The sequence below is a fragment of the Eublepharis macularius genome, chromosome 18 (genome assembly GCF_028583425.1).
Source record: "Eublepharis macularius isolate TG4126 chromosome 18, MPM_Emac_v1.0, whole genome shotgun sequence".
Lineage (NCBI taxonomy): Eukaryota > Metazoa > Chordata > Lepidosauria > Squamata > Eublepharidae > Eublepharis > Eublepharis macularius.
The window spans coordinates 26,999,638-27,026,712 of record NC_072807.1 but is presented as its reverse complement, the minus strand read 5'-3'; the positions used below and the strand labels follow the sequence as shown (position 1 = coordinate 27,026,712).

General features: G+C 41.0%; 1 protein-coding gene across 1 annotated transcript in view; it reads left to right on the top strand.

Annotated features, from left to right (window-relative positions):
* The window catches only part of TRPM7 (transient receptor potential cation channel subfamily M member 7), a 67,877-nt gene that overhangs the window by 28,612 nt on the left and 12,190 nt on the right, over positions 1-27,075 (top strand). The window contains exons 8-27 of the mRNA XM_055002174.1: positions 434-608; positions 806-929; positions 2,389-2,461; positions 3,450-3,550; positions 4,590-4,724; positions 6,547-6,600; positions 7,102-7,242; positions 7,949-8,083; positions 10,299-10,579; positions 11,904-12,132; positions 14,709-14,864; positions 14,971-15,111; positions 16,160-16,288; positions 17,638-17,922; positions 19,331-19,505; positions 20,849-20,975; positions 21,450-21,634; positions 22,364-22,496; positions 24,001-24,692; positions 26,560-26,636. Of these exons, the coding sequence (XP_054858149.1) occupies positions 434-608; positions 806-929; positions 2,389-2,461; positions 3,450-3,550; positions 4,590-4,724; positions 6,547-6,600; positions 7,102-7,242; positions 7,949-8,083; positions 10,299-10,579; positions 11,904-12,132; positions 14,709-14,864; positions 14,971-15,111; positions 16,160-16,288; positions 17,638-17,922; positions 19,331-19,505; positions 20,849-20,975; positions 21,450-21,634; positions 22,364-22,496; positions 24,001-24,692; positions 26,560-26,636 (3,548 nt within the window). The remainder of the gene's footprint in view (positions 1-433; positions 609-805; positions 930-2,388; positions 2,462-3,449; positions 3,551-4,589; positions 4,725-6,546; positions 6,601-7,101; positions 7,243-7,948; positions 8,084-10,298; positions 10,580-11,903; positions 12,133-14,708; positions 14,865-14,970; positions 15,112-16,159; positions 16,289-17,637; positions 17,923-19,330; positions 19,506-20,848; positions 20,976-21,449; positions 21,635-22,363; positions 22,497-24,000; positions 24,693-26,559; positions 26,637-27,075) is intronic.

Below are 27,075 nucleotides of genomic sequence, written 5' to 3'. Positions count from 1 at the left end.
TTTAGCTTTTCCAGAGCTAGAATTTAGCTTAGCTCAGGTGCAGAAATTTAATTTTCTATTTTAACTGCAGAGTATATGCAGCCCTGATAGTAGGGTTGCCAACCTCCCGGTGGGGCTTGGCTATCTCCTGGAATTAATCTCCAGATAACAAAGATCAGTTCCCCTGGAGAAAATGGGTGCTTTGGGGGGCATTATACCCTGCTGAGGTCCTTCTCCCCCCACAAACTCTGTCCTCCCCATGCTGCACCCCCATTTCCCAACCCAGATTTGGCAACCCTACCTGATAGTGACTCTGGTTCTTTGAATGCATTGAGCACAAGTAATTGACACATAAGCTGACTTCTAAATAAAACTACGAGGTTCTTATTTTTTTAAAAAGAGTAAAGAACTTTGTATGCCTAATTCATACATTTCTTTTACCTGTTTGGTACAGGAATTGGCCAGGGTGTCCCTGTGGTGGCACTCATATTTGAAGGTGGTCCCAACGTTATCCTTACTGTTCTGGAATACCTTCAGGAAAGTCCTCCTGTGCCCGTGGTGGTTTGCGAGGGCACTGGCAGAGCTGCAGACATCCTGGCTTATGTCCATAAGCAAACAGAAGAAGGAGGGTAAGCCTATTAAACACCTGGTGCCGTGAATATTTTACACTGTAAAGCAAAGAACATTTCCTAAAGAGATGTTTTTGGATAAGTATCCCATCTTCTGAAGGGCAAGGCTTTATTTTGGTTCTGCTTTGAGCCAAAGCAAAAGTGGTATCCTTGTACTACTTTTCCATGAATAATACGGGGCTTTCTGGTTTTCTCAGAAGTATTCCTGATGGGGCAGAACCTGAAATCATTTCAACCATCAAAAAGACATTTAATTTTGGCCAGAGTGAGGCAGTTCATTTGTTCCAGACACTGCTGGAGTGCATGAAGAAAAAAGAACTTGTAAGTTATCGCACGCTTTAACAGTTTGCAGCAAACATTCTTTTAGTAGTGCAGGCTTCCATAAATGCTTTGAAATTGAGGAGGAATCCCACCAGCTATGTGGAAAAAATAGCTGCAACCTGGATTTTTGCCTTGACTTATTTCTGGGCCCACAGCAAATCTTCTGTTGCCACTATGTTTGCAGGTCAAAGTACTCCTTTAAAAAACTGCTTCTCTTTTTGCCGTTGGTTTTCATTTTGGCTTTCTCTCAACTACTGAAATTTGGGTTTTGGACTTCATAACTTGAATCATGGCTGGTATCTCAAAGATCTGCTCACCTTGATTTATGTACCCAAGTATGCTTTGGACTGGTATTTCTCGATTAGCGGTTCCCATTTTGAATGGCAGGCGTCCCTCCCCCTTTTCCCAGAATGGATCTTCCAAAGTGTTGCATGATGGCAGCTGGTTGATTTTTCACAGGTGGGCCTGAATCCCAGAATGTCTTCCTTATCGGTATTCATAAAATCCGCTTTTCTGATCAGTTTTAGAATAACCATCTAACCGTATATCTTACTGAAGTTAGAATTAGCATTTGGTTTTCTCGTTTTGTAGTCCAAGGTACACAAGACAAAGATTTAACATACAACTTGGAAACAGTTAAGCGTGTTTTATTTCTGTTTATCTGTAGGGCGTAAGTGCTTAACTGTTTGAGTGAGTGCAGGGTTTATTGATTTAAACTGTACATTACCTGCCGATCATTTGAGATCATCATCGTCATCGGAGGCCTTTCTCCATCTGCCTCCAATAATTGAAGTAAGGCGAGTCGATTCAAGGAAGCGATGCCTTCTCAGTTGTTACCCCTCTTATGTTGAATGCTGTCTTCTCTGCTGTTTACCTGGTAATGAGTTTCTTGAACTTCTGGCACCAGGCAAAGATGTATTTGTTTTCTTCAGGCTGTTTGTAAATTTCTCACCCTCTCCCACAGTTCTATTTTATATTCATTTATATGTATATTCTTGCTGTTTGATTTTTGTGAGTTCTTATTAATGCTCACTTAATATTTGGTATGCTGTATATATGTAATGTTTGTGATTTACGTTTGATGCTGCTCTATTGTTTTTATTCTGCTCTTTCTCTTCTGAATGCTGCTGCTTTTTTAATATGCTGCTGGTTGTATTAGGTGTAAGTTTCTACTGCTGATACTATTTTAGTTTGTGCACATTAGTATTTTTGATTGCATTTTATCTTTTTTTTTCATGAGTCACCCCGAAATCCTTTCATAGTGAATGGCAGAATAGAAAAATCCTAAATAAAATAAAATGGGCTCTCAGTTCCTTAGATTCAAACGTCTTCACCTTTTAAAACGGTTACTTTGAGAGATATAACAGGATATTACGTTAAGGAGCTGTTAAAATATATGAAAACGCTGTTGAAATGTTAATGTGAAAACACATTTCTCGGATATGGTTTTTCAATACAGATCACTGTATTCCACATTGGGTCTGATGAACATCAAGATATTGATGTTGCAATCCTTACAGCGCTGCTAAAAGGTCAGTTTTTAAAAAAACCTTTAAAAGCATATAAATGATTAGGGTTGCCCTGCATGTGTTCTCACGAATGTGTTTACCGCAGAAGTGACACTTCTAGGTGAGGCAAGTTGCTGGGGTGGGGGAGAGAATTCGCTCACCTTTTTCGCTGCTTATTCTTTCCCCAGCCAGCATCTGCTACTGATTTTGTTCTTTGTTTTAATGGTACCTTTCGTTGGTGACAACCAGGGCTTTTTTTCTGGGAAACGAGGTGGTGGAACTCAGTGGGTTGCCAGCACAGGGGAAACTCCTGGCGGCAGGTGGTGCCCCTGTTACTACATGCGCACACGTAAAGTGTGTGCACGCTTTCAGGACCATGCAATGACGTCACTTTTGGTCAGCTGGAAAAAGGGGGGAGTTTTTTAAGGTTTAAATCGCCCTCGGTGAAAATGGTCACATGGCTGGTGGCCCCGCCCCCTGATCTCCAGACAGAAGGGAGTTTAGATTGCCCTCTGTGGAGGTGCCGGAACTCCCTTCCGCTGCGTTCCGGCTGAAAAAAAGCCCTGCTGACCACGCTGATCCCAGCTGATTTTGCTCTCATGTGGTAAGCATGAGAAATGCAGTGCTGCCAATGTCAGAAAACTGCTTTAGAGAGAGGCGGATAGCAAGTGCTTTAGCTCCCTTTCTCCATGCTCTCTGAAATGTTGAGCATAACGAATGCTTTTGCAGAAAATGCCCCCTCCCGTGTACCATTTTTGCTTATCTTTAATAATAATGCTAAAATCTGTTTAAATTTTGGAGGCAATACATTTTGTGTTTTTTAAGTTTCAGTCGTTTCAAACTGAAATATCTTTCTGCAGTGTTCAATTATATGGCACCTTGCAAGGTGGATGTGTAACATGTTGGTTCTGTTGCTAAAGCAAAATAATCAAATGTGGTATACAGTTAGGATTGTTTCGATGAACGGTTTAAGGTACAAATCTGCTTTCTATGTTTGTTGATTTTATTTTAGGCACAAATGCTTCCGCGTTTGACCAGCTTGTCCTTACTCTTGCTTGGGACAGGGTTGATATCGCCAAAAATCATGTTTTTGTCTATGGACAACAGTGGCTGGTATGTAAATGTGGTGGAAGAAGCAAAATTATTGTTAAAAAGCAGCCTGCTAATACTGTAGGAATAGCTTTGTTTTAAAACGGAATCCTTTAAACGATTCTGTATGTATTGCAGTTTTATTTATTTATATCTTGCCCTTCATCCAAGGAGCTAAAGGCAGTATACAAGGGTCTCACCTGCCCCCCAATGTTCTCAACAACCATGTGAAGTAGGCTAGGGGGAGAAAAGTGACTGAGCTCAGATCAGCCAAAGAGCTTCATGGCTGAATGGGCATTTGACCATCTGCCATCCTATAACTTCACCACTCTGGGTCCCGGGTAAGGTGAATGCTGCCAGATGGTAACCATGTGAATGTACAAATTCCCCTCCCTTCCCTTTTTTGAGCAAGCATTTTTCTAACTAATTGCATTTGGTAAGGAAACAACTGTGTTTGCACCAGCTAACTATGAGAGCGTAGCCAAGAGATATAGCATCTGGGCATTCTGCTTTACAGCTTGCTTTCTGAATTCTACTGCACATTTTATTTTGAATATTTTAGTAAAAGACGTTGAGCCTTCAACTGTTAGAATTTCATGTTTGGAGAACATAGTATTTTGGGCGTTTATGCTTCTGTATATATGGTTGTTGTGGGTTTTCCGGGCTGTATTGCCGTGGTCTTGGCATGCCAAGACCACGGCAATACAGCCCGGAAAACCCACAACAACCATCGTTCTCCAGCCGTGAAAGCCTTCGACAATACATCTTCTGTATATAGTTTTCAGATTTCCATTTAATTAACGGCAAGTATCCATCCGTGCATTTGCAAAGTTTCAAGGGATGTTTACATTTTCAGAAGTGGGAATTTTTGTTGTAGACCCAACGCTTTGCCCCCTACACTGTTCCCAACAGTCTGCTGACCCCCACAAACAAAACTTGGGATGGAGGGCTCACTTAGAGGGCTGCAATGGGAGGTGGATCTAGGAATTTCCCACTGTTGGATGGATCCACAGATCCTCAGATACACGTCATTTAATGTTAATGTAAGGTCTTATTTCCGCAGGTTGGCTCTTTAGAGCAGGCTATGTTAGATGCCCTTGTGATGGACCGAGTTGCCTTTGTGAAATTGCTTATTGAAAATGGAGTAAGCATGCATAAATTTCTTACAATTCCCAGACTGGAAGAACTTTACAACACTGTAAGTTGACAGTCATTCTTTTGAAAGAGAGCCTTTCACCGTGGTGCGTGTTTTCAGTTTCCAATGTATGATCATTCTTATGCGCTTGGGGCATTCACCTGGAGGGTGGAGGAGTGGAAAATGGCTTTACCGGTAAAATACCGCATGAAACTGATTTGGGCAATTATTTGGAAAAACAGTTTGAGGGGGAGATTGTTCTTTGGAACGATAGTTTATGTAATGGTACAGGACGTGAGGGGTAAAATGTCATCCACCCTGAACTCAGCAGCCATTCCGACGGAGCAGGAATTTGAAGATGATCTTACATAATCTGAACAGGGCTTCTTGAACATGCTTATAGAAACTGCGTGACATGGCCTTGCTGGATCAGACCACAGGTCTGTTTAGTTCAGTATCATGTTTTACACGCAGCCAACCATTTCCCCTGAAGGGTCAGCAAGCAGGCGAAAGAGACTGAAGCTTTCCCCTGAGGCTGCCTTCCAGCACTGGTATTCAGAAGTTTTTCCTATCTCTGTATATGGAAGTTCCGTTTACTCGCAGCTAGCTAGTAGCTGGTGATGGACCTATCCTCCATGAGTCTACCTAATCCCCTTTTAAACCCATCTGTGCTTGTGGCCGTCACTATGTCTACCGGGAGTGAATTTGCTAGACAGCAGTGTAAGTGGAATAAATTATTTAACACTCTTCACTTAATGTTGCTCCCCATTTTTCCTTGGTCTGTTATAGAAGCTGTAAGTAATCACCGGCAGTAGCTGCTGCATCTTTTGAGGGGTCCGATAGTCGAAGGATGGAAAGCGAAGTGTTAATTCATGGGCAAATTAGTACAGTTTGAAAGAGCAAAGGAGTTAGAAATGGAATTAGGATGGAATGGGGTCGTGGGTTTGCAAATGTTGCTCCAGTCACTCCTGACTGCATTCAGATTTGATAAGAAAAAGTCTGAAGTGGGGTGAGGGGACGGGACGAGAAACAAAATCTGGTTTGGAGCTTTTTTTTTTTTTTTTGGAGGCTAGTTGTTCCTTACCTACCTCACGTGTCTGGAAAAAGTGGGAAATTGTTTTGAACTCCAAGTATTCTTCTAGGGGAGGAATCCCAAGCACACATTAATATTAATTTAAAACAGCAGTTTTTATTGTCTTGTTACATAGGACATTTTCTTTATCTAATGCCAGTTGATGAGAGGCCTTGAAGTATTATTTCTGAAATCTTCAGTTAGGCAGTATAGTACTTCAAAAGCACTAAGAGAGAACACCAGTATTTAATAGAAGATATTTACAGATAATTTAGAACAAGAGTCCGACATTTTTGAGCCTGTGGATACCTTTGAAATTTTGAGAGGGGGTGGTGGGTGCTACCCCAAAACGCCTGCCACAGGAAGCAGAATCAAACGCAATAACACCCTCCATTGTGTACAAGAATTGCAGAAGGGAATAACAGGAAAGGAAGCAGAGCAGGTGGGGAAGAAAGGCAAAAGAGGAGGGGAATGAAGCCATGTAACTTAGGGGAAACTCATATGGTTACCAGTCCTCCTGATCTTTGAATGGCTGCAGATGCTATCGCAGGGGGAAAATCTTGTTCATTGGAATAGCAAGCCCTGCCTTACAGTGGCCCCACTGTGGATGCCAGGGGAAATACCGGTGGGTGCCATGGCGGCACTCAGGGGTACCATGTTTGGACAATGCTGCTTTAGCATCTTGAAATCTTTAATGCAATTTGGGACATTTAATGCAACATTTAATGCAATGTTCTGTTTATGCTGCTGCTTTTTGAGTGTCACGTCTCAGCATATCTAAAAAGTCTGCATTCTTCTTCTCTCTGCTTCAAGAAACAAGGCCCAACTAATCCAGCCCTGTTTCACCTTGTTCGAGATGTTAAACAGGTATGGCTTTTGATTGTTAAAGTACTTTAATGTCTTTAGATATATATTTTAACCCCCCCCCCCAAAAGGTTTATTACTCCCCTCCTTCTGTATAATGATGTTACTAAAAGGGGTTTAACTACTGTTTTGTAGTAACCATGATGGGAAACTTGGAAGTTGTTTAATTTCTTTCCTTCTTGTCCCTTAAAAGCCCGTTTGACACAATTTGCATTTTGAATGTAGTGTGGTAATTATGAATCCCTCTTGCTTTATGTTTGTGAAAGGATAAAAATATGGAACAGGGCTGAAATCCTGTGGATGGTTATTTAGAAGTCTGTCCCGTTGTTCTTGGGGGAGGGGACTTACATTTGAGTAAATGTTGTGTAACATCATTGGTTAATGTAGGTATATAGTATCCCAAGGCTATCTGACCGTGAGTCCCTTGCTCTTTCTGATAACATGCATGTTAAAAATGTTGCCCAAAGCCTGAAGTTTTCTAAACTGAAGATGTCTCGCTCCCAGGGAAACCTTCCTCCAGGTTACAAACTCACTTTGATTGATGTGGGGCTCATTATTGAATATCTGATGGGAGGAACCTACAGATGCACATATACACGAAAACGCTTCAGAGTGGTATACAACAGCCTCAGTGGCAGCAATCGGGTATGTGGCTTTCTTAGTCTGAAAGAACAGAAACATAATGTAGTGTTTTACAGTCTCACACATACTTAACACTTCCAACATGCCAGATTGCATAACCTAACGAGTTGAATTTTGAGAAAAGCATTTCCCTCAAACTCTCTAGAAGGGTTTTTGGGCAGGGGCCGGGGTGTGTGTGCAAACTGTACTTTAAATGAACTGCTATATAGTAGTAATAGCAGTAGCTAGGAAACCTGCCAGTAGAAATACGCACGGCCAGTCTAGGCAAAGAGAAGCATTTTAAGTCCTGTTGCTTTCAGTGGGAGAGATTTCAGGGCATGCTTAACTCTCCTGTCAGAATCAGTGGGACGTTGCTCAAAGCATTTTGCATTATCTCAACAAACTGTACAACAACCCTTTAACGTAAGCCAGGGTGATGTCAATCACCCCCATATTACAGATGCGGGCTGAAGTCGGGAGACTGAAATTTTCCAAAGATCAAGCAGTGAACTCATAGCTGATGTGAAATTTGAACTGGAGACTTTGCAGATCACATCCCATGTCCTTAACCCCAATGCTAAGCTTCATCTGCCAGCCATTTACAAGTTAATATTTCATTTGTTTTGTTTTGTTTTTCATTTTGGTTTAACATTAGAATTAAAATTTAGCAAATTGAAGTAACATAAAGGATTTCAGGATGTGTCTCCCCCTCCCCTTCTCTAATTTTTAGCGGTCTGGGCGAAATACTTCAAGCAGCACCCCTCAATTACGTAAAAATCATGAACCTTTTGGTAACAGGGCAGATAAAAAAGAGAAAATGCGGCATAATCACTTCATCAAAACTGCACAGCCGTACAAACCAAAGGTATGCTGAGTACACACACCATACTGTAGCACTTTGGGGGAAGAGAAATGAGGAACCAGTGGGGCCTTTTCAAAATTATCTTGGTGCTTTACAGACACTTACTTAAATAGAGATTATACTTAAAAAAAATAAACATTCTGATACAACAGTTTGGTCAATTCCTACTGCCACATGTTATTGTTCAATCTGCTATTCCAAAGATCAGTAAACAAGATTAGCTTTTCCGTGCACTTCTTTAACTGAATTATTTTAACTGGCTCCTTTCATAGTAAAACCACAAACAAAGCCACAGGCCCAGTTCTATTAGATCAGTTGTTCCTCGATGGTGAAAATGGCAGTTTCCAATCTGTGTGCTTCATGGATGCCTGTTGATGTGAAAAGAGATGTAATTAATTCATAACCAGCACTTCCAGTCTTGTTCTGCAGATATTTCACACGCCGTTTCTGGATCGTGTGGGGGTAAAACAGCCTCTCATTTTGTTGATGGTTTCCAGAATCTGGTTTCCAGAAATCTGCATTACATGGGTATTTGCAAAACACATGAAATAGCTTTGCATCTAACAATATTAACAGTCCACACTGGACAGTTCATAAATACGCTTCAGCCAGAGGCGGGTTGGGTACCATTCATAGCACACCATTAAAAGAACATCTTACTTTCTGTAAACAAGTGGTCCATGCTAGCCGAAAGCTCAGAAAGGGAGGGGGTGGAATAAAATTGGGGACTGCAATGAATTATGCAGAATAAGAGCAAACATACAGGCATCTGCTCATTTTCGCAAAACTTTTTACAAATCACCGACATCAGCTTTTTCTTGGTGGAAAATTTCAATTGCCAGGGAAAATATAGAACTGTGCTGTTTGGCTTCTATCAGAAACTCATTAAATGTGCTGGAGAGTAGGGGTGGAGGTGATTGCAGTCATATTGTTGTGCTAGAGAATGAACTTTGAACAAAAACAGGAGGGGCAATCCCGCAGGAAATCCACTCAATACGTTTTCAATTCCCCAATTTATCAATTAAAGTGCAAGTGCTACTTAATTTATCAGTGCATACAATATCAAAATTGAACAATCATTTCATATCAACATATATCCTGTGCAATAATAGCAACAATGAAATATAAAGAGCAGATTACAATCCATAAACATCCTATACATCCCGAGCGGGAGGAGGTTTTGTCATCAGCCTCTACTCTACACTTCAAGGGCACCGAGGAAGATTGTTCTAACGGAATGGAACTTGGATTATAAGGAATTGAATAAGAAAGGACTTTTCAGCATACCCGGATATGTATAGGATGTTTATGGATTGTAATCTGCTCTTTATATTTCATTGCTGCTATTATTGCACAGGATATACGTTGATATGAAATGATTGTTCAATTTTGATATTGTATGCACTGATAAATTAAGTAGCACTTGCACTTTAATTGATAAATTGGGGAATTGAAAATGTATTGTGTGGATTTCCTGCGGGATTGCCCCTCCTGTTTTTGTTGAGTACGTGCAGGAATAGCCATCCATTTGTGCTAGGTTTAGAGAATGAACTTTGAAGGCAGAAGGTTCCAGATCCAGGTAAAAGATCTCATTTCTCAAGTAGTCATGTTGGGAAAGATCTTTCTTTGTCCAAGACTCAAGAAACTACCGATGGTTGGAAGTAGAGAGTATTGAGCATACTCTGGTATATGGCAACTTCAGATGTGCGTGTGTTCTTTAAGATGGAAAAACGTATCTTCCATGTGTTGTTTTATTTTTAATTTCTGGTCCCTAATCACCACATTAAATTGTGTTTTGTGTGTGTGTGTGTGTGTGTGTATGTGAGAGAGAGAGCATTCGCAATTATTACCAACCCAAAGAGCCTCATTTACTTTCATCCCTGGCAGAAGGCTTGCACCTCAGAGAGGCTTCCAGCATACCTGTTCTTCCGGTGGTGGCTGTTTCAAGGGGGTAGCCACCTGCCAACCGCACTCCTCTCCAGCCAAGATCCTTGCCCACTTTCCTAAAAGTTGGAGCAGGTGCCACAATGGGGAACAGTGCTCAGAAAAGCCACAGGTGGCATATCAGAGTCGCATATGGCTCCCGAGCCACTGAATATCACTGCATTCCGCATGTAGCTCCTGAACCATTGAATATCACGACATGAGCCATGATGGGCCCATTCCCTATTCTATATAACCCTTAAATTAATTTCCTTTTGATTTTATTTTTTTAAAGGCTGATACTGTTACAGAAGAAGGAAAAAAGAAAAAAACCAAAGATGACATAGTAGATATTGATGACCCGGAAACAAGGCGCTTTCCTTACCCTCTTAACGAGCTTCTACTTTGGGCGGTGCTAATGAAGAGACAAAAAATGGCTCTCTTCTTCTGGCAACACGGGGAGGAGTCCATGGCCAAAGCCTTAGTGGCCTGCAAGCTGTATCGTTCGATGGCCTATGAAGCAAAACAGAGTGACCTCGTTGATGATACCTCGGAAGAACTCAAACAGTATTGCGAGTAAACAGCCTTCTGTCTTGCTAAGTGTCTTTTAAGCTACCCGGTTAAAATACACATGTTCCCAGATAATTTGCCTTCACAGAATTTTAAATTTCATCCTTGGGAAATTACATTAATAATAATAATACTTTTACTGTGCTTTCCCTCCAAAGTCTTGAGTGGCTTTTATGAGTTCTTGGTAGTTTCCCATTCTGGCAGTTTGCTGGACTAGACCCATTTAATATTGGTATCGTACCTGGATCATGTGTGGTAGTTAGAGTGTTGGGCTTGGATTGGGGGGACCAGGTTCAAATCTCTGTTCTGCACTGTAATTCACAAGGATAGCAATTAAAAATAAGAAAGGAAGCCCTTCAGATTGAAAAAGCAAAGTACAATGCATGTAAAAGATTCACATGTATCTAGATCATATACAAAACCAAAATTATTTCAACAGAGATAAAATATAAATTAAATAAAATAGTGTCAGTGTGATGTAATGGTTAGAGTGTTGGACTAGGATATGGAAGACCTAGGTGTGAATCCCCAACTCTACTCACTGAATCACCTTGGGTCATTCACACACTCTCAGCCTAACCTATGCCTCAGGGTTCTTGTAAGGATAACATGGAGGAGAGGTTAAGAGTGTAAGCTGCATTGGGTCCCCATGGGGTTGAAAGGTTGGGCTATAAGTGGAAGTAAATAAAATAAAATATCCAATTCAAATGACTATGTCCCATTGAAATCGTTCAGAATATATTATGTTTTTGACTTCTTGTAGATGTGAGTTGAACACAATTTGAGTTAGTTTATCCTTGTTGAAAGAATTTTTATTTTGTATACGATCTCAATAACGTGAATTTTTTGTATCCGTTGTCCGATACTGTATTTAGGACCTTACATCATTTCCATTGCATATAAAATTCTGGTGCCCTGTTGTATCTTTGGCAGCTAATGACATTGTCTTCATAATTTTAAACATGGTTGGAATATATTGTATTGTCGAAGGCTTTCACGGCCGGAGAACGATGGTTGTTGTGGGTTTTCCGGGCTGTATTGCCGTGGTCTTGGGATTGTAGTTCCTGATGTTTCGCCAGCAGCTGTGGCTGGCATCTTCAGAGGTGTAGCACCAAAAGATATAAAAGCACCAAAATATATTAATTGATTATTACTTGTTGTCTCAAGGTAGTTTATGTGACAATTGTACACCTATATTTTATACCCATCTGTATTTTGTACTTTGCTTTTTCAAGATAACAACAATACAAACAAACAAAAATGTGCATTCAGACTATGGCTGTGTATTCTTTGCAATCTCTTAACTTGATGATTTTTCTCCCCTTCCCAGTGAGTTTGGACAACTGGCAGTTGAGCTTTTAGAACAGTCGTTCCGGCAAGATGAGACGATGGCTATGAAGTTGCTAACTTACGAGCTAAAAAACTGGAGTAATTCCACTTGCCTTAAGCTAGCAGTATCTTCGCGGCTTCGCCCTTTTGTTGCTCATACATGCACACAAATGTTGTTGTCAGATATGTGGATGGGAAGACTGAACATGAGAAAGAACTCATGGTACAAGGTAATCAGTCTTTCAGATTTGTCTTCTCTGGAATCCATTTTTTTTATTGCTGTAGCTAGCAGTACTTAAGGGAAAGCATGTTTTTTGGAGTGCTTAGCCTTGCCGATTCTTCCTCACCGTAGTCTTTATGCAGGGTTAAATAAAAACACTTTTTTAACATAAAGCTGGAGGTGGTATTGGGAATGCAACAATAACTCTTCTTCTGATGCTTTATTATCTTTTTAAAAAAGGTACAGAGAGGTAGAAGGCAGAAACCAGGCAAGTAAGCCTTTAACCAGAGGTGGATCTCTAGATCTTCATGAGAAACTAATCTACTACTAAAAAATTTAGTGGTGAAACATTAACAGACTGAAAACGCCTTGTTTAAAATTGAAATGCCGTTATGCTTTTTCTTCAGGTAGTAAAGTAAAACATGATGTAGAAAATGGTTCATACTCATATCTTAGTTGCACAAGCATGCCCAAGTTGGAGGGCTAGTAGAAGGCAGACAAGCCAGCAGGATGTGAACGGGTGTGTGTTTTCAGGAGGATGTGCGTAAACCACGTAGCCTCAACTTAACAAAGGCGGGATCAGCATTTCTCTCTGGATATGCCGAACTGAAAATTGACGCCTCTATATCAAGCTGCAGAAAATAATTCTGTGAAAATCATGGTGTCTACACCAAACATCCTCAGACATCGTTTTAAACCATGATGTGCTCTTGTCTGTTGTGCTTACTAACTTGTCCTCTCTCACTTGCCTTGCTAGTGAACTAAGAGTAATTTTTACCTCTTAGAGACAGAATTTTTGACTTCTAAATGGACGTAGGAAGATTGATTCTGGTAAAGGTGTGTTGGCTGAAGGTGACAGCAAGCTGTACTGGGGGAAAACCAGGACGGAAAAAAATTAAACACATTTGTCTGACTGTTTTAGAGATTGCAGATATGTTCTCCTTTGATATTTTGGAATGTTCTGTATGTAAAAAAGCAACAGAAGTATAATGTTTATTAGGACCAATTAAGGCACTCTAAAATAGTGAGCAAGCATTCAACTTCCCTAGAACTCTTGATTTGGCTGGGTGGGGAAAAGAAAAGATGATGCTGAATGTGACAAAAAAAACCTTGAGATGGAGTATCAGACATGTGATGTAGGTTTATGACATAATTCAGTGCATGTGTACTTAGAAGTAATTCTCACTGAGTTCAGTGGTTCTTACCGCGTAGGATTACAGCCTTAATAAAGTTAGATTGTGCTGCTAGGTTCCAAACAGAACTCAGGGTTCGCCAGAAGTGTTAAATCATGGGGAACTTTGAATTTGATGTTACCTCATTGTATAGTTATTTTAACATGATCCCTTAAGGAAGAAGCCTTTGCTTTAGTTTCACTTTTCACTTATGTTGGTTGCTGGCTGTGGCTAGTTATGGTCTAACAGGGCCCAGATCAGACCTTGCCTCTGTTCCAATAAAATTCTGAACTGTTTTGGTACAGGGTGCTGTGGAATGATTACACTGGCGATGAGGATAAAACTACAATGCCCATGGCAATGTTCAGTGCCATGCTGGAATTTGATGGAGTAAGGTCTGAGTATATTAAGAGGATGGAACATTACTTTAAAGCAAATGCCTGAAGAAATAGACCAGCAGAAATTTGCTTGTTTGTTGGCCAAAGACTCATACCCTCTGGCTTTGAAAATTTTAGCCAGCAGTAATTTGGGTCTGCTGGTGTTGATATTTTCAGAACAAGAGTTACAGTGTCCCAATAGCCTTCCGTGCATACTGAGATTTTTGTTTTGGACCCAGCGCAATCTATTTCAGGCTATCCCTTTTTGAGCCTGTAGGCGCTGAGCACCTTCGGAATTATGAGACAGGGTGGTGGGCGCCCACCCCAAAATGGCTGCCACGGGAGGTGGAGCCAAGTGCAACATGGCTGCAGCAGGAGACGAAACAAAGCCCTCCCCTTGCTCTGCTGTGGTGCTATCTGGCTCCAACCACCCCACAGCTGATTGGCAGGTCCTGCTCCAGTAAGTGGGGAAGATCCAGATGAAAAGTCCTTTTATTTTTGTGCAGCCAGCCAATCATTGGTCCTGCCTTCACAATGTCCCCACCTTCTTTCCTGAAGCACATAGCGGACACCTAGGGAAGTCCCTACAGGCACTACCTTGGCAAACTCTGATCTTCTTTAAGTCTGTATAGTACTTCCTCTGCAGACTAGGTAAGGTTTTCTGTTGTGGCCAGCAGCAACCCTCTCCCCCTCCTCTTTTGCTTAACTTCCAGCCTGCAGAAGAGTTCTTGGAAACTTGAAAAGTGGCTTACAGCTTTGTGATACGCTGTTACTTGGCTCTAGTAAAAGTTATAACTCTGCTGTGTTTTGGCTTTTTTTTCTCAGTTAATCAATATGGCAACCTGCAATTTCTATCTTTACAAAAAGCAAAAACCTACCACCCAGATTGTTGCTCTACATCTTTTACTTGCTACCTGACAGGCAGATATTTTGTTGGGAGGGCATATTCTGAGTGCTGTGTGTCTCCTGATGTTTTTAGTACATCATCAAGTATGTGTGTGCGTGCTTTTAAATAACTTGGTATTTGGAACTTACAGGTGATACTGAGCATCTTGGTTCCCCCGACCATTCTAATGCTGGAATATAAAACCAAAGCAGAAATGTCCCATATTCCACAGTCTCAAGATGCACACCAAATGACCATGGAAGACAGTGAGAACAACTTCCAAAACATAGCAGAAGAGATACCAATGGTAAATCATGTGCATGCGTGCGCACACACACAGCGGGTTTTTTTTACACAAAGAATTTGGATGATGTTGCTGAACGTAATTTTTAAAACTTCTTTTTTAATGTTAGGAAGTGTTTAAAGAAGTAAAGGTAGACAATAATGAAGGAAAGCATGACATAGAGACCTTTATAAAACCCAAGAGACTTCCAATCACACGAAAGTTTTATGCCTTCTATCACGCACCGATAGTAAAATTCTGGTTTAATACGGTAAGTGCTGTTTTTCATTTCTAAAAAAAAAATGTTCTTGCCCTGAATGTGCTTTGTTAAACGTTTGTTATTTTGCTTTGAATTTGTGAAAAAATTACCGATAATCCAGTAAACGAGGAGTCCCCAACCCTTTTGAGCCTGTGAGCACCTTTGGAATGTTGACAAATCTTGGAGGGTGCAGCCAAAAAAATGGCTGCTGCAGGAGGCACAAGTAGCCACGAAAATGGCTGCTGTTAGCTTACCATCAGTCACACAGTGAAGATCTTTGTGCTGTGGTGGCAGTTGCTGCTCAAGCAACATTTTTTAAAAAAATCTGCACAGCCAATCAGATCTCTATTAGCCAATAGAGAAGCCTAGTGGAGCAAAAGCCCCACCTGACCATGCCCACTTTCTAAAAACGCTTGGTTGGTGCCAGGAATAGTGTTGGTGGGCAGCATGGTACCCACAGGAACTGTGTTAGGGCCCCCTGGTGTAAACTATAATTAATTGTCCATTTGATTCACCATTTGTCATATAATATCTCGTGGGTCACCCAAGGCAGAATTGCCATTGAGGATACTAAGTCCCAATTCAAGGGAGGTTTGGAAAAAGATCCTCCCTGTAGCATTTATCTTAGAATCTTTAGAGGTTCTATCCAAACCTCCTAATATCAATATTTTAATAGATTTTCTTTTTATATAAGCCATCCGTTTGATTATGGAAAATGTCATTTAATTTCTCTAACCACTCTTTTTTTAAAAAAACTTGGGATGGAATTTTTCCTCCACTGTGTAGCATAGACAAAACAAGCCGTTGTTACTACATATAGAAGCAACTTTTAAATAGGAGGCTAATTACATATGATGTAATTTAACAACAGTTCCAGTGTACGAATGATTTTAAACTTTACAGTTTAGGAACTCTCTCACCTCAGATGAAAGAATGTAGCATTGTCTTTGCCTCAGAACCAACAGTTCTTTGTGGTATTATAAATTTTGGTGAGTCTGTTGGGTGACAGGTGCCATTGGTTTGCCATTTTAACTACACTCTGTTTTGCTTTCCTTTATAGTTGGCCTACTTAGGGTTTTTGATGCTTTATACATTTGTGGTTCTTGTGAAAATGGAAGAGCTGCCTTCCATTCAGGAATGGATTGTTATCGCATACATTTTCACATTGGCTATTGAGAAGATTCGTGAGGTATGTTGGCATTTTGTGTAATTTTGTGTTCTGTATAACTTGCTGCAGACCTAATAGCCCAGACTTGCCTGAAACTAAGCAGGATCAATACTTGGATGAGAGACCATCAACGACCACTGGGGCTGCTATACAGAGCGATGCAATAGGAAATCACCTCTGTTCATCTCTTGCCTTGAAGACTCCATGAGGTGGAACTTCATGGCATTCTCATGAGTTGGTTGCAGCTCAATGGCACACTGTATTTGCTATATGGCTTGGTGAAACACATAAGTCAGATTTTTGTCCGATACTAAGTAATATGTACTGTAGAGCAACCTACATGTTATGGGGAGCAAGGCAGCAGATGCTGCCTGGCTTGCCAGACATCTGAACTTGGATGTGATGTTTACTTGCACAGATGTTTTGTACATTGCTAATCTTATTTTAATTGGGAAACCAACTGTGCAGCAACAGCCCTGCAAGGTAGGCTAAGCTGAGACAGTGTGGCTGGCCGAAGGTTGCCCAGCAAGCTTCCATGGCAGAGCAGGGATCCAAACTTCAATCTCTGAGGTCTTAGTACAGCAGAGGATGGGATAGGCTTTCCGTTTCCCACAAGCAAAGTGTGAGAGCCAGTTTGGTGTAGTGGTAAAGAGTGGCAGGACTCTAATCTGGAGAACTGGGTTTGATTCCCCACTCCTCTGCTTGAAGCCAGCTGGGTGACCTTGAGTCAGTCACAGCTCTCTCAGCCCCACCCACTTCACAGGGTGATTGTGGTGAGGATAATAATAACACACTTTGTAAACAGCTCTGAGTGGTGTTAAGTTGCCCTGAAGGGCAGTATATAAATCGAATGTTGTTTATTAAACTGTTACAAAATAATGAGGTTAGTTCTGACACAGAGTGAAGCTAGGACTTGGGGTTTAACATTTTTGTGATTTTGGGGGAGATTGTGAGGTCAAGTGAAGATGTATCTCCCTGGAAAACGTGCTTTGTGAAATGAGACCCCACCTCAGGGACCCGTTCTTCTGCCCAGATTTCCCTCTCCCTTCTCTTACAGTAGAATCCTGAGAACGTTTTCCCCATGGGTAAGCCCCATTGAATAGACCTGAGTGTGATTCTGAGAAGACCTGCTTAGGATTTCCCTCTTAGCTGCCTTAACCACAGTTTCATATTAGCATGTCACAACTGTAAGCAGAGCTGAAGATAAGCCAGTCTGGTAACTGGCATAAACCACTTCGGACCCTAGCTTCACATCCACTTTTGATTTGTGTTAAACATGGTTTGTGCACCCACGTAATTGTGCTGTGACTGAAGGCCCTTAAAATAAGATGAAATTGACCGTGCCCACTTTCTCATTATTTTTTAAACAGATCTTTATGTCGGAGGCTGGGAAGATTAGTCAGAAGATAAAAGTGTGGTTCAACGATTACTTTAACGTCAGCGATACAATAGCCATCCTCACTTTTTTCATCGGTTTTGCATTAAGATTTGGAGCAAAAGGGAACTTTAATGAAAATACTTATTCATTAAATCATGTTTTTGTTGCTGGAAGAATAACTTACTGTCTGAATATAATCTTCTGGTATGTGAGGTTGCTGGATTTCCTAGCTGTCAACCAACAGGCTGGCCCTTACGTCATGATGATTGGGAAAATGGTAAGCTTGGATTCAGTCTTGGATTCAGATACTTGCAGTGTTTCTTCTTAATGCAAAAGTTTACAGCAGGGTTATGTTTTTACAGCTGCGTGAAGCCGATCTACGGGTGAAAGCAAAAGGCAAATTTATCTTGTCGAAATGTCTGTTGCAGCCAGGTTAAACGTTTAGAAAGAGGATTCTACAGATATGAATGAGGCTACCAGTGCAACCCTAGGCAGAGTTTACACCCTCCTAAATTGACTCAAGTCAGTGGGCTCAGGGCATGACTGTTTATGATTGCAGTATGCATATTGTGTAACTTTGGAAGTTAGGTTGAGGGAGAGAATCATATATGATAGGGATTGGGTTTGCATATGCCTGACCCATGTTGGCCATTCCATTTGCATAGCTCTTGTGTACATGAATTGGCCGCCTATGGTGTGAGCACTCCAGTGTTGCAGCATTCAGGTCGGCATTGACTGGGACTAATATGCAAACATGTTGAATGATACAGAGGCATCTGAGGGGGATGTTGCAAGACAGTCATAGTTTCCCATGTGCGTACATTGCAAATTTATTTCCAAGATATGTATGCCTCATCTGCCCAATCAGGGTCACTGAGACCGCTAACAGGTAAAACAAGACATCATGAAAACAATTAAAAACAAAACTGGCACTCATATTTACAGGCACATAAAACAATATTTTAAAAATAGGGCAGGAAGGAGGGGTCATTGAGGGAATGTCAGACGAAACAAGTCTTCACCCATTGGTGGAAGACGGTGACAGAAGAGGATAGATGAATATCTCTGGGGAGAGAGCTCCATAGTTTTTGGTGCCACAACCAAGAAGGCCCTCTCTGCCATTGCCACCCACCTAATGCTAGAAGGCAGGGGCACCCAAAGGAAGGTTTTGGAAGATGAGTTTCACAGTTGGATAGGTTTGTATGAGAGTAGACGGTCCTTTAGAAAGGTCAACACTTAACACCTTGACTTGGGCCCAGAAAATAATTGTGAGCCAGTGTAGATGGGCCAAGACTGAGTGATACGCTCCCTACTACCCGCTTCAGTCAACATCCTGGCCGCGGGGTTCAGCCCCAGTTAAAGTTTCCAAAACACTTTTCAGTGGCAGCAGTAATCTAACCTAGATATCACCTGGGCATGTACCGCAGTGAGAGTCATCTGCAAGCTGGTGAAAGCCCAGACTAATGTTTGCAAAGGGCTGCTGTTCTTGTGTAAATGTGTTGTATGCATGTAAAAGTGAGTAGAATTCACACGATCCCAATATAATGAAGGATTTCATGCCAGAAGAATAAGTACATCGCTTCAGCCGACCAATTAAAATGAGAAGTACTTTTTTTAAGGAAATGTGTTCTTGACTTCTAACAGGCCGTTTCAGCTTCTTTGACTCTGCCTCTGTATTTTAATAGGTGGCCAACATGTTTTACATTGTAGTGATCATGGCACTTGTCCTGCTCAGTTTTGGAGTCCCCAGGAAGGCAATCCTGTATCCCAACGAAGATCCATCCTGGAGCCTAGCGAGAGATATCGTGTTTCAGCCCTACTGGATGATCTTTGGTGAAGTCTACGCCTATGAAATAGATGGTAAGAGGAGATCTCCAACTTTCAGGTCTGTCTTGTTTGAGATGCCACCAAGGGATGCAATGCAGGGAGCTTGAGGGGAAGGGAGGCTGTAACTGGTGTGACCATACAAGCGTTCCCTAATTTTACAGCGTAGCAGACACACACACTCACAACCACACATGCACGCACGCACAAACAGTTTAGGTGAATGAGCCTTAAAAGTTGGGTATAGCATCCCATTGGGTTTGTTACGGATACAGCATTCCGCCTGCTTGACTGCACGTGTTCCTGAGCTGCCGCAGTTCCTTCTAGCATCTGGGATACAATCCTCAAGCAAGCATGGCATCTATAAATATCCTTTTGAACATTATTGCATCGAATGCAAGTCTTATCTCTCCTACCGCTCATGGAATTTCTGAGAATGGCATCCTTAGGGAGCGCCAGCTGGCCCAGCACATTCTCGGAACATTTATTGTAGTCCTGAATTACCAAGCCTATACTCTCCTGGAATCAGCCTCCTGAAAGATCAGGAGCTTCTAGGAATTCCTCCAGGCCCAGCCTGCAAACTTGCCACCTGTTTGTGTTTGGGATCCTCTTGTTAGGCAGGGAGTATTGCTTCTTCCAAAATGATAAGACTTGCTTACTTACTCCCATGTATACCCCGCCTTCCTTCCCTGTGGGGACCCAAAGGGGCCTGACATTGTTCTCCTCTCCCCATTTTGTCCTCACAACAATGCTGTGAGGTAGGCTAGGCTGAGAGTGTGTGACTGGTAAAGGTCACCTGGTGAGCTTTCTTGGCAGAGTGGGGATTCAAACCCGGGTCTCTCAGATCCTATTCTGACACTCTGATGGCTGCACCACAGTTCCGCCATTCATTCTGCATCTCAGGTTGCCCCTCGTTGAACAAGTTGAACAAGTTGGTGAAGTCAGTATGTTTGATGGATTCATTTTTAACTGGTCGTGCATGTAAATAACTTAGGACCAGGTTATTTTTTTAAATGATACTTTTAAAAAATACTTTTATATACAAAATGTGTTGTTGTAAAAAAAAAACCCTCTGTTGAGACCAAACCAGACATGTGCTTTTAAAATTAACCAGTATAGGCTAACTTTTTATTAGCTAAGTTTGGTGATATATTGCTTGAACACCAATGCCCACATTTATCTGCTTACTACCTAGCCGTTGTTTCACATTTTTTAGTTTTCAAGTATTCTGGTTACGCAGTGACTACTACCTGGGCATATGTGGAAGAGTTACCAGTAGCAATATATTGTGGATGATATTTAGAAAGAGATTTGTTTTATGTTTGCTATACAGAACCATAAAATGTCCTTATTATTTCTTCTCTTTTGTATTGGCCAAGTATGTGCAAATGATTCTACAGTTAGAGAACTCTGTGTGATGGGATCGTGGCTCACTCCGTTTCTTCAATCAGTCTATCTCTTTGTCCAGTACATTATTATGGTCAATCTCCTCATTGCCTTTTTCAAGTATGTATATATGTCACTTTTATGACTATATTCATATTCAAAAGGTAGCTAGCTTGGTGACTTGTTCTAGCCTGTGATAGATTTCCTACTGACGTTTTGATGTTGTACAGTTTTCCAGTAATGTATAGATTTGAATGCAAGTGTCTTTGAGTAGCATACTAAAGCTGCTTTTTCTCCTGTCAGATACTGTTTCATTTGTTTCTTATAGAGTCTATCTTTTCGTTTTAGCAGCCAAGAAAATTCGGGCTTGAGCAGTCTTCAGTGATAGTAATGCTTTTACTTAATTAATATTTCCTGCTTAGATCATTTTAATCTATTGATATCTGTACATACGTTTAATTGCTGATTTGTATATATGACTCTGTTTTATATGTCTGGATTGTAATGGCGTTTGGCCATTGACAATAAATAAACTCTACCTACCTACCTACCTACTAAAATATTTACCCTTTTTTGTTTTTGTTTTTTCTTTAGCAATGTATATTTGCAAGTGAAAGCAATTTCCAACATTGTATGGAAATATCAGCGTTATCATTTCATAATGGCTTATCATGAGAAACCTGTCCTGCCCCCACCTCTTATCATTCTTAGTCACATGGCTTCCCTGTTCTGTTGCATATGCAAGCGAAGAAAGACCGATAAAACTTCAGACGGACCAAGTAAGAACATGGCAGAGAACATGCAGCATTTGTTCTCCTTTTGAATGTCAGATGCAGGGATTGATGCATGTGTGTATGAGGAAACTGGTTGTGTTACATCCAGTCTTGTTAACAAATGTGTGGAGCTAATTTTAAAGAATTAAAGGAAACATACTTCAAATTATGTCTCGAATTCTGACCTCGTGCACACTTCTAGGGATGTCTTCTGCTGTTTCAGAACTAGCACATGGAACTTCTTCATTAAACTAAACAAAATTAGTTATTTTGTTTTAATGAATTGGCCAGAGTGAGTTGAAGGTACAGGATGTAGGGATATGAGCTAAAAGATTAAGTTCCTTAAAGAACTCTGCTGACGCACATCCTAGTTGAAACTGTATTGTTAGACCAGTTTCTTAATTATAATGTGAGCCATTCATGATGTTAGGTGGAATGAGGTGGTGACTTCAAGTTGTAGAGTTTGGGTACTGGTAAAGTTCAGCAAATGGTCAATACATAAGTTCTATTTTTACCATTATGTGGGTGCCATTTTGGATATGAATAAAATACATAAATTTATGTGTAAATGTCAGTGTTGCTACCTTTTTGTTTATTTCACTTTTAGGTTTGGATTAATTCTGTTTTGATAGTCCACTTCAATGAAAGTGCTGACTCCTTTGTCATGTGCTTTTTTCTGTACTCATTGGCTTGTTCCAATCCTAAGACTGTTTTTTCCTTTCTCATGTTCTCCAGAACTGTTTTTAACCGAAGAAGATCAGAAGAAACTACATGATTTTGAAGAGTTATGTGTGGAGATGTATTTCAATGAAAAAGATGACAAGTTCCATTCTGGGAGTGAAGAAAGAATTAGAGTAACTTCTGAACGGTAGAAAACTTTAATGAATAAACATTTGAATGTTGTCGCTTGTTTGGTATGGCTACCTTTTAAAAAGTGCACTAATTTCTTTTCAGGTATTCAAGTGCTATTGAAGTGAACACAGTTGTAGTTCTCAGATACATGTAAATATATATGGTTAGTTATCAGTGAACTTAGACTGGACTAGGGTAACTACATAGGATTGAACTGATTGAGTAGTAATTAGGGATGGGCACAAACTGAAATACGAACCAAAATTAAGCATGAACCAGGCTGGTTCATGGTTCGCGAACCGTGGTTCATCAGATCCCATTTCTGACAAACCGCCACGAACTTTAGACTGGTTCATTTGGTTCGTGACTGCAGACAGCCTGGTGCCAGTCAATCAGTTTCCTAGGCAACAGGGGATGGACTTCCTGCAGACCTTCTGCTGACCTGGAAGTGACTTTCTTCTGGCCTGGAAGTGACTTTCTGCTGACCCGGAAGTGATGATTTTCTGACCCGGATGTGACGTTTTTGCGAACCAAACAAGCAGGTTTGCGAACCAGGGGCAGGTTCATGAAAGTTCGTGGTTTGTGAAATTTGATGAACCAAGAACTGCATGATTCGGGGTTTTTTTCGGTTCATGCCCATCTCAAGAAGTAATGTAGCCTGTTTGGAAGTCATGCTTTTGAGTGCTAGAATCCACTGAAATTGTCTAATTCCAGAGGAGTAACTTAGGTCGCTAAGGTAACTGATGAAAAACAGAGCCTTGTGGTGCCTTTTATAGAAAACTATTTTTGTGGCATAAGCTTCATTGATGGAAGCCCATCTCAGTAGATCCATAAAGTTTTCCTATGTCATTGACAGTAGATTACAATGGTTTAATATCTGGGGAGGAGTTTTATTGAACTGTTTTATTGATTATTGCTTTAGTCTGGGTTTTTAATGCATTACTTTTTCATTTTATTATTAGTCTGGTCTTGTACAAAATAATGTTTATAAACAGTGAGGCCATAAAGTGGTGAAATGCAGGCAGTCCATTAGCTGTTTCAAAGCTTGAAACGTATGCAACATTAAATACATTTTTTCAAATTTCTGGTAACTCAGACAATAATTAAAATGGAAGGAACACTTAAGACTTTGGAATGGAGGTGAAAGACCACACAGCCTTAAAGGAGCCCCTGCTTTTGTTTCTGCCAGAGTTTCTATTCTGAGCATGCCTCAGGATGGAAAGGTGGGCATTCCGAGGCAGTGATTTGTGCAGTGGCACAACAAACCTCTAAAGATAAAGGTCCTGCATTGAGAGCAAATTCATTCCTATCTGATGCAAAGCCTGATTGGAAGAGGGCAAAAGCAAAGGAAGGAAATACCAATGTGGGCACTGCTGTCCATTATTGGGAGTTTTAAGCTCCCAGTTGTGACCTAGTAGCAGTCTTCTTGTGACATGCCATTTGGGAATGACTGGCATATGGTTAAAGCCTGCCTAACTCCTCCTTTTCTAAAAAAGTTCTGTGTCTTTTTTCCCCCCCAGTGTGGAGCAAATGTGCATTCAAATCAAAGAAGTCGGTGACCGAGTCAACTATATCAAACGTTCATTGCACTCTTTAGATACACAAATCGGCCACTTGCAGGACCTTTCAGCGCTTACGGTGGACACTTTGAAAACATTGACAGCACAGAAGGCTTCAGAAGCTAGCAAGGTCCATAATGAAATTACGCGGGAACTGAGTATTTCTAAACATTTGGCACACAACCTCATTGATGAAGGTCCTCTAAGATCTTCCGTATGGAGGAAGCACAGTATTGGCAATGTATTTGGTTCCTCTTTTCCCCAAGGAGGCCTTGAAAGTAATAACGCTGTACTGTGCAACATTTCTATGCAAGATGAAAGAGATTCTGGACATAAGATGACTGATCTCCCCAACAGAAATGAATTGAACTTTCCAGAGGCAGGTTCCTCTGGTAGTGCCTTAATCCCTAGAGCTCTTTCTCCCCCAGAACTTCGTCAAAGAATACAGGGTACAGACTTATTGAAATGCAGTAATAAAAGTAGAAAGGCGGGCAATTCCTCAAAAAGCATGCCACATCTAACATCCCCGACGGCTAAATTTTTTGTTAGCACGCCTTCTCAGCCCAGTTGCAAAGGCCAGTTAGAAACTGCAGGAAAGGATGAAGAGAAGGCTGTGGACACAGAAAATGCTGTTGAATTTGGTGCATTTGTGGGTAAGTATAGCCAACGAGAACATGAACATCCCAGCGTTGCTGTTGGTTGCTGTAGTTGTCCTGCTTTGCCCTCTGTGTGTCTTGCTGCCACCTCTCAAACTTGCTCTGGAGTAGAGGGATACGTTAACGGTGCTTTTGTTGACAACGAAAGCGATGGTGTTGCGGACGGCTGCATGGACAACTGGAACCCCCAGCTCTCTTCCAACACGGTGAAGAATAATGTCAAAAATAAATTACAGTGGTCATCTGCTAATGAGAATGGGAGCTGGATGAATAAACGCCTGAAAGGGACATTGAGTGTTGAAGGACCACCCTGCAGCACTCGAGAAACCACAGGAAAAAACCAAGATTTATGTTCCAGCACTTTTACACGAGTCCAGAAACGGTGGATCAAATCTAAGTTGCAAGGTTTGATTTATCAAGACTTGTGTGGTACCTTGGGTGGATTTCTGGTTACGAGTGGCCTTGTGGTACTGTGGTGCTTTTTAACCCCTTCAGTTCCTTCAAACTATGTGAACGGTGTTCTTCTTTATTTAAAGTGTAATTTCTTTTATCGATCTGTCTTAATATTTTTTTCGGGCGTGGTTATTGAAGAACAAGAGATATTAACCATAAAATTTGCAGGATCAGTGTTTGTAATCCTGCTTTAGAAACTGGTTTTGGAAATGCATCCCCTGTTCGGTCTCTTACATGTGGATGTAATATTTAGCACGTGGATATTAGGCAGGTCTAAGAGCACTCCCTGCAAGCCATCCCTGTCTTCCCCATTGTGCACTGGCCTTTAGCAGGCTTTTAGCTGCTGTTAAATGATCCAGACAATTTACACATATATTTATATTGTGGTTTCAACTAGTATTCTCCCCTTCCCCCATTTTTGACAATATTAACGGCAACAACAGTATTGTAAATTGGCTTGTAAATTTTCAAAGCAAAGAATTCAAGATCACTAACCAGAGAGATGAATAGATGATACCTTATCACAGAAAAAATGATTTGGTGTTGGGATACAATCTCTTGTTTTATAATGTAATCTTCATCCTTTCTCTTTGGCCTGATAATATGTTGGCTGCGGAGAAGAAAGAGTAGCGTGTTTCAAAATTTGGAATTTACGCTCAGTGGAAGATCGTGCTGGCTCAGCACATTTCCTTTGGCGTGTTCACCCCACTCACAGTTTGCACATTGGACTTGACATTTGCATAGGGGCCTGCACAACCACACAGTCATATGGTAGTTAGGTTATATGCTCTGGGTCGATAGTCTTTGGGTACAATGCTCTGATACAAATATAACATCCAACATATAAATAAAAATAGGGGCAGGTCCAGGTGGTGGCAGCGGGGAGTTTCAGCAGGGCAGAGCAGCAGAATCCCAGTTCCCTGCTGCATACGTCTCTGAATATAAACTTAAGGCTTATTATGTATTTGGTGGTGGGTTGGTAAGAGAGAGCGAAAGAGGGCACCATGTCCCATGTGATTCAGTTGTTCTTTTACACATATATAAGGGTGAAGATTATATTTTAAAATTCTCTAATATCGAACTATGCTTTTTCTACTAGCTAGTTATTTAGTTAAAATTGTAATATCCATGCTGAAAGTTGAATGAATATTGAGAAACAGCTTGCTGCCATGAAGTATTTTTTCACTGAATCAGTTTTCTTTTATTGGTGGTTTTGTTTGACATCAGTGTATATGTTTATGTAGAAAAAGCAATAGTTCCTAAATCTAATCTTACCTTCATAGACCCTAAATATATTCCCATTGTAGTAATTTTCTATTCTTTCAAATCTGAACAGCATTTTATTGAGAATTAAATATATTTAGGTACTTCTCTCTAAATTGTTTTTTTTTTACATGGTAACGTGCGAAAGGTCACAGAGACAGCATGGAGTTACAGCGATTCAAAGACACCGAGCTTAAGAGCAAAGAAAAAAATGATACAATTGAGGTAAGAGGGAAATTGCCTGTGGGAAATGTTTGGTGTGGTTCCCCCTCAATCATGATTTGATCTCAAAAGTTGAGCAACAGCACAAACAGATGTGTTACTGACTAACGGGCACAGTTTAACAGGCAAAAAACCAATCACCATGCTGCTTGCTCACACATCTAGGCTCCCTCCTTGTGGCGGAGCTGCAGGGAGGGGTTTGTGAGAGCAAGCCTGAAGCTCTTTCCAGGCTCATTCTTGTTGTGCTGAGTGTCAGGCAACACCCCAGTGGCCAACATATTATGCAGGTTAGTTATTGTGTAATGGCAGGTGTTGAATAGCACAGGGCCGATGAGTTTGAGCTGCAAGTTCAAGAAGTTCAGAGACTTGTCAGGACTTGGGACTTTCAGCGGATGTAGTGCATGGTTTTAATGAATTATATATGGATGTGCAGATCAGGCCT